Consider the following 11870-nt stretch of genomic DNA (forward strand, 5'->3'; position numbering starts at 1 on the left):
CATGGTCACAGCACTGCTCAGGCGCACTAAGATCTGGAAAGGGCGTCTGATTCCCTATAAGCATATTTTCCAAGCCAAACTGACCCTCCAGAAGAGGTCGAAATTCCTAGCATTTATTCCCATGGTAGATAGCCAATTCATATTGAAAACACAACATTTCAAAAGATTTCTAGTGATTTCATTTGGCTCGTAAGTAAAGGGCTTACATTAAAAAAAAAGACACAATATTTGATGGTGGAGTTTTGTACTGATGAGTATTAAATTATGCCAAAATGCCATTCATTTGATATTCCTTAAATACCGTAGCACAAGTCAAGTTAAGCACGGATTACAAACCATCTTAAGTAACACAAATGCAACGCACACACAAAGAACAGTAGAGCCAGCTTCAGGTAATTCCCACGTAACAGAAAACATCTGGGGGAAATGCAGAAAGTAAGCTATGCAAAACTAATTTGCAAGTGACCACATCTGTGGACGCTGTGTTGCATGTTCACTTGGCAGTCCGTTATTCTGTTTAGAAATCTCTTCTCCTCTTTATTAGAGCTTTTAATGCACTCACCTTGGCTCAAATGGCATGCTCAGAATAATATATATATAAAAATCAGAATATGGAGTTCACATGGTGTTTGTGTGCAAGCATCCAGAAACAGCAAGAGAAACACATTGATTACTTTATATCCAACGTAATATTTAGGAGGTATTTGAAAGTCAAGCAAAAACCAGTCATTTGGCCAAATGGATCCGTGTATATATCAGAGAGTCCTACCTTTTAAGCTCAGCATCATGCGGGGGCAAGTCAGCCCAAGCTTTTCCCGTTGGGTCTCAGTCTGAATGTCATGGCGCTAGTCTTCTGTGGAAAAAGGCTTCTGAGATGGATCAATTCAGACCAAATTGGTTTGGATTCATTTTCTTGTTTTGTTTTTTAAAATAAGATACTTTCCCCTTTTTTTCTGGTCTTATTTTTCCAGATTTAAAAGGCAACGTATTAGACTTTTGAGGGGGAAAAATATGAAATAAAAATTGCCATCCTACAGGAATGTATAAAAATGGCTATAAAATTGGCTTTATTTAATTTGCTTCAACTATTCATAGACTTGAGGAAATTATAATGTTCTCCCAGAAAATCTAACTCAATAAAGCTGACCAGGTCTCTCTGTTTTAAATAGATTTTATTACAGAGCCAGTAATGTTATAAAACATGAGGTTTTGTTAAAAGAAAAAAATACAAAGGCCTAATTGTATTTTTTTAAAGACAGTATTGCATCAGACGGCTTCGTTTAAGCATGTTGCTGACTCCGTGTGCTCACCACAATTATTGAGTCTAATTTCCCTTGGACTTGTTTTTTGAGGAAGGCGAGCACTTTCCATAAGGAAAACCTCACTGTGATACTCGGGAGCCTTTTGTTTATTCCAAACTCTGTATTTAAAGCTGCACCTTCGTCTACTGCCTCGCACAGCTAAATTTAATTCTTCGTGAAAGAGAGAAACAGCTGTGGTTTGGTTCATTAACAGCATGCAGAGCGTGCAAAGAAAAGAAATTCTCACCCCCCCCCACTCCCGTGCATGAATTGAATCAATTTAATAGTTATATGAACTACACACATTTTAAAAATCAAGAGAAAGAAAACCTCAACTGTCAGCCATAATTTCAGCTTCTGGGAATAAATGCAAGGCTCAATCTATCAAAGAAAGGAAGTGTGAAACCAGAGAGATCCAAAGTCTCCGCACGTGTGCGAAAGGCACACTCAGGCACATTAACACAAACATTCACACACATAGGTTCATACACACACAAATGAAAGACATTCACAAACACAGACTCGTATATATATACACGTATACAGGTATACACATTGTGTATACATGCCGACAGATGTACACGTGTATACACATACACCATTTGCATATATATATATACGTACACATAGACACGCATGCAGTTATACATCACACATACACATCTACACATGTACACGAGACACACATACAGTCACACATGCACGTACATGTAAACACATAAACACTCTCTCACATACGTACACAATGCACACATATACACAGAAAAAGAGAAACAGAGACAGAGTCAAAACAAATAAAAGGAGGGAGAGCGGTATGGCACAGTGGTTAAGGTTCTGAGTTCAAAACACCCGTGTTAGGGGCCTCAAAACTACCTGTAACTACAGCATCATAGGGATCTGATGCCCTCTGCCATCCAAGGCAACCCGGTACACACGTACACGTACGTACACACGCGCACACGCGCACACGCACGCACGCACGCACGCGCCTTTTAAAAAGAAGTCAATCAATGAATCCAGACCACAGAGGTGTGGGGGAGAAAATGTAAGACTTGAAGACAAACATCTGTTTGCAGTTAAATGCAGAATCTGAGGAGGATCAGGACAGCAGAGGGCGGATCGTGGACTCTGCTTCACCAAATGGAGAGGCTCTCTATAAAGACTGTCAGTAGATGAGCCCAGCCTGTGTGCCTGGAGCACAGCAGGAACATGAGGACAGTAAACAAGACAGCATTCTACCTGCTTGAAACACCTAGCATTTTCAATCCGCCCATCAGCGCATGCTCAGTGCCAGCCGCTCTCACCCATCAGCGCATGCTCAGTGCCAGCAGCCAATCCAGTGGGCTCTGATTCTTTTTTTTTCCCCCCCTTCAGTGTCTGGTTTGTCACGGTCACCCCCCCAAACACACCCCGCACTGCATACACTGTGTTTCTCACCATAAGTTAAAGTCCATGCCTCCAACCTAACACCCCAATTGCCTTCCCAGGTCCCCAATCCCCGCAGGCAAGGTCTGCATTTTACCTGTAAAGTTTCAGATGACACTGAGCCATGGTTGGCCTCTTTTTCTTGTCTGGGAAAGATGAAGACCAGCAAAAGACTGGGGAGTTCGCAAGCCAAGCATGATGGGGGGCTGCACATAACAACGAAGAGATACGGGTCCTTGACCCCTCACTTGGCGAAAAGTATCAGCCTGCGTGCGAGTGTGACCGGAAGAAAACCCTACGGTCCTGATGTCTCCTGAAAATTCTGAAGAACCTTACTCTACCCAAGATAAACAGCAGGAATGACATCATCCAACAGAATAAAAATTGAATGCTTAGCAATATCAATATTTTCCCAGGATGGCCACTTGATGATAAGTTATAGTTTACTGAAAACGGACAAAGCTTAGGGCCACTGCCCCGGGCTCTAATGCGACTGCAGTCACTACTAAAGGGATTGAGCTAAGATAATTATTTGATCTTAGCTCAACCACTTTACCTCTCCATTTCCAAATATCTTTGTCTCTATATGTGTATAACTGAACAGCAACTTCCTATGCTCACATAAAAATTAACAATAAAAATCCATACACACCAAACAAATCCTCGTTCAGCACTCTACAAAACCTGTAAAGGAAAAAACATTAATATTTCAATGATGGGGTGTAAAACAGAGATGACCGAAATGACTGTACAGTTCTCTCAAGATTTTCCCCTCCAAAAAGTGTCCTAAGACGGTAACAGGGCATCCTCATAGTTCTTCAAACTCGTGTGCTCAGGCCCAACTCTGGTCAGCACAGCAGTGAGCGAGTGATTTCACTACCGAGCTCATGGGAGTGTGCTATGTAAATTGGAACAAGTTATTGATTTATACTGAGGTATGTAGAAGACATGGAAACCAGAACACTCAAGTGGCTATGTCTTTACAGATCAACTGAGATGGGAAATTAAATTATAGTTTTTAAAAAAAAAAAAACAGTGCCTGTTAAACACAGATTTAGAACAAGAGGAACTAATTAAAAGGTTCGGAGGCTTGATGCCTTTAGTAACCTCATCTCCTCTTGCACTCTGTGCCTCGGTAGCTGGACGGACCCTGCCAAAGTTGGCGACCATAATTCTCGGTATCTTTCAGTGCTGTTTCTGACAGTCTCCCTCCACCGCATCTGCACCCTGTTGGCAAAGTATTGTCAGCTGCCCACGGGAAGTGTCACTGTACAGTGAGTTCGCTGTGAGTGAGTCCCTCTGACGATTGTGTTCTGGCTTTTTATACATACTGAGCTTCAGAAATTCTGGTGTGTCCACCACTGGATATTCTCTCTCTCTCTCTCTCTCTCTCTCTCTCTCTCTCTCTCTCTCTCTCTCTCTCTCCGTGTGTGTGTATGTGTGCCTTATGCACACAAGTGTCTGCATAAACACACACACACACACACACACACACACACACGTATAGCCATGTACATGTAGAAGCCAAAGGTTAACTTTGCATGTGGTACTGTCTTTTCTTTTTTCTTTTCTTTTCTCTTCTGACATTGCAGCTTGCCAGTGTTTCTCAGGGAGCCTCCTGCCTCTGCTCCCTCAGCTCTAGGATTACAACGAGATTCCACCATGCTTGGTTTTTTTTGTTTTTGTTTTTTTTTTTCATGTGGGTGGTCCTGAGGCTCAAACTCAGGTCCTCGACAAAGTCAGGCCCTATTGCCCTATACTGGTGACAGCCACTTTCCTTGTACCCGCAAGAGCATTGACATCCCACTGAATTGTGTCAATCAACCATTACTGGGTGTAGTAAGGACCGATCCTTCTGCCTAAAATGGGGGAGACAGATAGACAGTGGGGTCTGATGCTTGGCTCTCTCCCTATAAAGGGCTAGTAGACAGGAGTGTGAGGCAGGGGCATGGTGCAAATGAATGAAGGCAAATGATGAGGCAAATGAATGAAGCCTCAACCATAGAGTCCAGAAACAATGAGAAGGCGATGTTAATTGTGGGTGAGAAATGGGGGACAGAAAGGCAATGAGGAGAAAATGATATCAATGGCTTGAAGCAGGTGGTACTTAAATACAATACCAGATTTTATATGGCAGTCGGTAAGGGAGCTGGCTGAGACAGAGTCCCTCACCAAAAGTTCTTCTTCTCCAGCAAACCATAGAGGCCGTCAAGCCTGCAGACCACCCTTTCCCAGCCCCTCTGGAAGAAGGTATCTCACTGAGCATGTATTCAGCCTTCATAGAGCCGTTGCCAACGCTGGACACTGAACAGAAGGTAGGCTTGGCAATGCCGCTCCTTGTCCTGCTAAAAGCACTACCATGGCACAAGATGGAAAGAGCGCATGTGCCCCCACTGTCCCTGACTCCGACGTTTTCCTGGCCAATATTCCTTTTAGATTTGATTCACACACAGGTCAGTTGATAGTGATCAAGAGGTGGCTGCTGCTTCTTCTTCTTCTTCTTCTTCTTCTTCTTCTTCTTCTTCTTCTTCTTCTTCTTCTTCTTCTTCTTCTTCTTCTTCTCCTTCTCCTTCTCCTTCTCCTTCTCCTCCTTCTTCTTCTCCTTCTCCTCCTCCTCCTCCTTCTTCTTCTTTCCTCCTTCTTCTTTCTTCCTTCTTCCTTCCTCCTCCTCCTCCTTCTTCTCCTTCTTCTTCATTTTCACCTCCTCCTCCCCATATCATATGCTGTCTTCACCACTGAGACCCCCCAAGTTTCTTATAATCCCTAAGATATATGGTAATATAAAATCAGAGCCTCCTTCCGCCTCGATACTGCTCCTGGTAGGGCCACACAGAGTTGAAGTTTGAGGTTGCCCATAAATCCCAGAGCACTCATGTGCTCATCTGAGTATTGCTCACTTTCGGTACCTGAACGTGTTTATTTCCACTGTCTTAGGGGCTGGATCAAGAGCAAGGGCCTCAGGAATCGCTGCTGGAGAGTGAAATGGGAGAAGAGGATCCCTTAGGTGGCTTCACCATTGATGACGTAAAATTAGCCCTGGCACGAGTGACGGATGAGGTCTTGATAAGCATTCAGGTACTGAGTGAGAAAGGACAGGGAAGTCCCCATTATGCTTGGCAAATTAGGCGGCGTCAGCCTCAACATCTGTAAACACCGCTGTGCTCTGGCCAGGCAAGTGAGGTTTATAGTTTGCACACTCTACCTCACAAGGCTACACAATCCTCCACTGGGTCTTCTGGATTCAACACGATCACAAACACAGACCCACCAGCAGCACCTCGTGGGTTGTGTGTCATCGGCCTGCAAAACCTTTCAACACTGAAACCCCATAAAAAGAGCCCGGTGAAGACTTTGAGCCACACCACACTGTAAACAGGCCTTGTGCATGAGTGAAGTGACCGGGACTCCCGAAAAGTGATTGCTGCCAATCAACCACCATGCTTAACTCAGTCACCTCACCCAGTGTCAGGTTCGAAATTCTTCTCAGGTACATCATGTCTTCGTCTATCGCTAATCGCTAAGCATTTTCGCCAAGGGTGCCCTGCCAATGGGTAGTAGAGACTGCCTCTGGGTAGCTGCCTCTGGGTACCAGTGTTGAATACTTTGTCATTCTGTCCAAGAAACAAACACTCACTACTACCTTCACATAACTATTTACAAGAATCCACACAGTTTCCTAAGCCAGATGCTTAAACAAAGTGAATTGCCGATTTTGAGAAATGACTATAAATCACAACAACACATATGCATCTCAGGGGAAGATTTATTTATTTTTTTCATCTGCACATGGGACCATACATACCAAGCACACTGTATTAATAACTAATTTGGGAAGAGCAAAAACCTTAGGTTGTCCTAAACATACCTTGTTATTCGTTTAATCGTCAAATGTTCTTGCAATATTTACACGAGCATTTAATGACCTGGTGCCAACAGAACCAGCCAAGGTCCCCAGCTTAATAAGGGGTGTTTAGTGTTTACCAGAAATAGTGGAAGAACACGTTTTTACACAAAGGCCTATTGTTAGCGGCCCTGCGAATGTAATAACCAGTTACTGTGCAGAAGGGCAGAGTGCAGCTGAATTAGGCCGAGTTCAGAACATACCTCCTTTTTAGATTTGATAACATTTCCTCTAAATATAGTTTACGTATAATCATGGCCCGGGGCCCCTTTGCAATCCCACAGCTCTGAAATTATCGCCGAGAAACTACCAGACAAGTAAGAGAATTGTTTGCAGGACCCACAATTGAAACCATCCTTACCAAAGCCATGAAGGGAGCTGTGTGTTTTTAACTATTCGGCTGATGGCTTTTCTTTTAGAGCATTAGAGTCTGCAGCCTCAGTACCTCTTGACAGAACAAACAGGGTTAGTCTGTGTGCCTTTTCTCTTCCCAGTAGCACGGAAGTTCAACAACTTCTTCACTTCGGCGCAGTTATGCACAGAGGGAGGGCGTGGCCCAGAAGGGAGACCCCTATAGGTACTGTGAGCATCTCCATACTGGGTGGATCTAATGACTGGCCAAATTTGGCGGATCTAATTTGGCGCTGGCTGGCCAAATGACTGCTGGGTTTTTTGGTTTTTGTTTTGACAACAAGATGGCAAAATAATAATGGATTTCTACAGTGTCTCAAGTTAGCGAAGCGCCACGTGTAATTTCTCTCTGCAATCCTGCTAAACTCCACGCAAGCGAAGAGGGCACTTCCAACAGCAAACATCAAAAAGTGGGACTCAGACAGATTGCCAGCCTCGCAGGCTCAGTGGGCTTAGCAGGTGCTATGAGCCTGATCCCAGTTGCAAGTCCAGCACCATCCAAGGAAGCCGCACATCTAACACAGGGCCCAGGCTACTCTGTTAACGCACCTGCGGCTCCCTGCTTTCCCCTCACCTACCTCCCTCTTGGACAAGTTCCAAGTGGGGCGATGGCCCTGAGCCTCGCTGCAGTTTTGCCCTGTGTCCAATGGGCTGAACTACTTTCCACCTTTACGTGATCCTAGTTCTAAAACTTGCCACGCCCCTTACCGAAACCCAGTGTCAGTCAGTGGACACGGGATACACACATCTGCCGTACACACTTGGTGAATGCATTTTCTGCTCTCAGCGTTTGTGATCAATCCGTGGGCTCTTGTTTTGTTTTTTTTCTTCCTCTTTATTTAAAGGCTGTGCTGTTACTGCAGTTTCTGCAGAAAGGTCAATAGAGAATTCCTGTTTTGGTGCATTGTCTCAGGGCAAGTCCTCTATTGTGGTTCCAAGCCAATGTCCACTTCCCTAGTAGAGAACCTCCTAAAATGGAGGGTAAGCCCTCAATTTTTTATGTTCACCTACTTATTTTTTCCCCACAATTCGCTTCACAGTTTTAGAGATTTATTACGAAGGAAGTTCTCTTGGCCCTCAGATGTCAATTAAAATTACACGGAATAGACCAAACATTCTAAGCCAATATAATCTAGATATTTTCATTTTAAAGATACATTCGAAATGAAATTAGTTTGGCCCCAAACTGCATAATAAAAAATGAGACCCAAGTGGAAGCAACTTTGATATATTTAAAGAATCCTATTTTAGAGAATTAAGAACGAGAATGCTGGGCTCTTGTATTAAAAAGATTGGCTGTTGGCCCTGACGCAGCCAACGAATAAAATAATGTGGGAAAAGGTGACCATAACTTGCCACCCTGTGGTTTATGTTGCCTTACGTCACGTTACCCTACGTTTCGTTACGAAAGCTACGTACGTTGCGTAAGTTACGTTATGACTTTGGATTGTACGCGTTAGAAAAGTCATATGAGGCTGTGGTCAGTGAAAGCTACAGAACACAGGACAGGGCGTTCAGAACACTTCCTAAAGGAGATAGAATAAGACCCAGCCCCAAGTTGAAGGTAACATGTCTATTCAGCTGCATTTTGAAGAACAAGGAGACAGCAAACCAACGGATCCATTGGGTAGGCATGGATTCCATTTCATTCTGGCTCTGCAACTTGTAGCTAAACTAAAGCACGAATCACCATGGTCTGAAGATTTGTAAGTTTTCTCCCTCCTGTTAGGCATATGCGACCTTCAGGAACCTTCTCTCCAAAGCCCACACACAGCATGATAAACTATCTGAGGTAAATGCATGAAGAGTTTTCAGGTCCTTTCCAGAGCCTTAGTGAGGTGCCAGAGGGAGCTGGTAAACGGAAGCCCAGCCATGCTTCTCTGAAGAACACGAGATGATGGGTGGACACAGAAGCGCCCCCGTGAGAGGAGAAGCCCACCACTTGGCTAGAGCGCATCGCCCCAATCCTTTAGAACCGTGTCGAAATTATTTCCTCAGACCATTTCAACACCTACATGGTGCAATATCCCATATGTTTATGCCAATTCATAAGGCTGACAATTTTTAATATTTCATGATAATACCTTAGCGAACTATGCCACTAGTGAAGTATGTGGTGAAATCCAGAGTTGGGATTATAAATGCTAAGCTAAACTTGCAGTGGTAACTAGTCACTGCTTCATGTCCCGTATAAAGACCGAAGGGTTAAGTGGCTTGTCCAAAGTGACACAGCCAAACGAGACCACAGACTAGCTGACGGTACATAGGCCACATTCTTTTTAGTCCTGTGAAATTACTGCACGGGGCATCTATGTAAAAGGATAACTAGGGGACCATTTTAATCTCTTCTCCTGCCTCGTCCACTCAACCACTTAGAAAGAAAAAAAAATGAAGAAACCGGAAGTCAAAAGTTAATCAAAGAAGGAGGAGGAGGAGGAGGAGGAACAACAACAACAAAACAACAATCACCACCTTAAAAGTCCCGCCCCATTCTGTCCTCATATAAATCAGAAATCCACAATTGTTGACACCAATGTGACCTATCAGAAATATCAACTCTTCCCATGATATGAAAACCAAATCTCATTAAAATGATAATCAGGGAAAAGATTTCAAAATTGCCTATTACATTGACTTTCTTAAAAATTACATAAACACATAAAAATACTTTCAATCACATCTGCTCAGGAACCCCCTTATCCCTACTTAAAACACAGTTAACCATGAGGATTTCCAATTACATGACGTACTTAATGTTCTAGACTTTGACTCATTAACACACGGGAGTTTAAAGTGTTCTCCTTGAGTCACTCAGTCAGCAACAAGCCTCCCAACTGGAGCTTTCCCTGTGTGCAACTGTATCATTCATCCTTGATAAAAGGAAAGCATTTTCTGAGCCCCTGGTGTTAAGATAACGTGCAAATGCAATGAGGTGCACTTTTGGAATTACCCTGGTATTGATGTTAGTGTGCACAGTATCACATCCAGAGGCTGCCATGATCTTAAAACCTGTCACCAATTGCTTATGAGAAGTTGGGTTTTTGTTTTGTTTTGTTTTGTTTTGTTTTTTGTTTTTCCCCATATCAGCTATATATTACACAGTGGCATGCATGCAAGAATTGTAATATATGATGAATACTCTTAATTATGAGAGCTGTCCTAATTGTGAGAGCCTCTGTGCTATTCTTTCGCGCACTGAAGCTTCCAGGAATCCCATTTAGACTGCATTAGAGGGCAGGCCAAGACAAAGGGGGGAAGGGCCCACAACACGGAGCCGACTGAGCCCACAGCAGTTTCTCTGATTCAGCCCTCATTGGCAAACGTGTCTGGCAATGCAGATCAGTTATCCTATTTTCCACCATGAGGCTGTGTGAAAAATGGCTGTCCAAATACCACTTCCTGTCCGCGGTAGACACGCTATACATTGGGAATGCGCAGAGAAATACGATAAAGTGTTATCGAATCACCACAGGCTGCAACCCAGCTCTGTCTGCAAAACAGGAAGGTGTGTGTGAGGGATAATGTCTGTCTTTAGGCACTATAGTATGTCAAAACCACAAAGACAGTGTGCAGCCAAAGATAGCTCTGTCATAACCACTTTTTTTTTTTTTATGATTGTCTCCACAGAACGAGATAAACGAAAAACTGCAAGTACAGGAAGAGTCCTTTAACGCGCGAATAGAGAAACTGAAGAAAGCCTGAGAATGCAGTACAAGTTAATCTTCCGAGAAACCAACAAAACCGGCCAGAATAATAATGTCTCTATAGCACTATGTCACCTCCATGAAGCCCTGGAAGGAAAACCCACTTCCCGTTATCCTGAGTGATTGACAAGGCGTCGTCCCGCCCCTCCCATTCCACACCCACCTCTGAGTTTACAGGGCCAAAAGCAAGAAGAGCATTGCTTTGTATGATTTTGGAAGTTCTATACGAAAGTACTATTGTTTTGACTAATGAATACTATTCCTCTTTCTCGGAAATGAAACTAACCTTTTGAAATAACAATAAAAAAACGTAGTAAAGTAATAGTACCTTTACCCATTAGTGGCCAGGTGGGTCCGGTTGATGCGGCATTGTGAGCAGAGGCCAGAAATCGTCACTCTAAGGTCAAACCTACTAAACAACGGCCATCCTGCTATGCACTGAGGGGCGGGTTGGTTCTTTGTTTTTTTGTTTTTTCTTATTTAACTCATTTGGTTTTCTTATTTAAACCTTTCAGTGTGAAACCAATTTTCTGAAATTATATAATGCAGTTTGAAGCATTTTAATTTATTCTGCACACTGTATTTGCTGTTTCTAATCTTGTTACCCTCCCAGGAGAACACATGACCTATATAAAAAGAAGCAACGTATAAATGATTATTAAAGGCCAGCCTATATATAGATTGTAAAAATCTTAAATACAAATCAAACTCAGAGTCCCTAAAATTAACCATTATACTGCACAGGGATGATGAGGTACTCAGGGAAGAAAAAAATAAAAAATCTCGAGCCTTTAAATACCCTTATGAAAATACAATTTCAAGATGAAAATAGCTATGTGCCAATGGCTTATCCATAATTAGGAAGATTAATTAAATCACTACCTAGGCTCCTTTCTATATCCATATTCTAGAAAGAGGACACAAAAGTGCTGGAGGGAGAGCGGTCCCTCAAGAATTTTTGAGGTACACATACCTCATTCTGGGTGGCATTTGGATGGGTATGGATGACGGTCTTGCTCTCTCAATCAGGACCCAAGGAACCAGCCAGAACATGTTCTTCTGGGACAGAGATGAAGCTGAGAGCATTGTTAAATACCCAGGTCCAGAGGTGTAAGGAATTCTTAAGAT

The 11870-nt window shown here is 43.1% G+C and overlaps 1 protein-coding gene across 4 annotated transcripts in view; it reads left to right on the forward strand.

Moving 5' to 3' along the window:
* The window catches only part of Cabcoco1 (ciliary associated calcium binding coiled-coil 1), a 109271-nt gene extending 98207 nt beyond the window's left edge, over positions 1-11064 (forward strand). For 3 of the 4 annotated variants that reach the window (XM_006256355.4, XM_006256356.5, XM_039098858.2), the window contains exons 6-8: positions 4919-5041; positions 5661-5801; positions 10666-11064. In XM_006256355.4, the coding sequence (XP_006256417.1) occupies positions 4919-5041; positions 5661-5801; positions 10666-10740 (339 nt within the window). In that variant the 3' untranslated portion in view covers positions 10741-11064. The remainder of the gene's footprint in view (positions 1-4918; positions 5042-5660; positions 5802-10665) is intronic. The other variant, NM_001134576.1, reaches the window with a different exon arrangement.
* The last annotated feature ends 806 nt before the right edge of the window (positions 11065-11870 follow it).

This window comes from Rattus norvegicus, chromosome 20 (genome assembly GCF_036323735.1).
Source record: "Rattus norvegicus strain BN/NHsdMcwi chromosome 20, GRCr8, whole genome shotgun sequence".
NCBI lineage: Eukaryota > Metazoa > Chordata > Mammalia > Rodentia > Muridae > Rattus > Rattus norvegicus.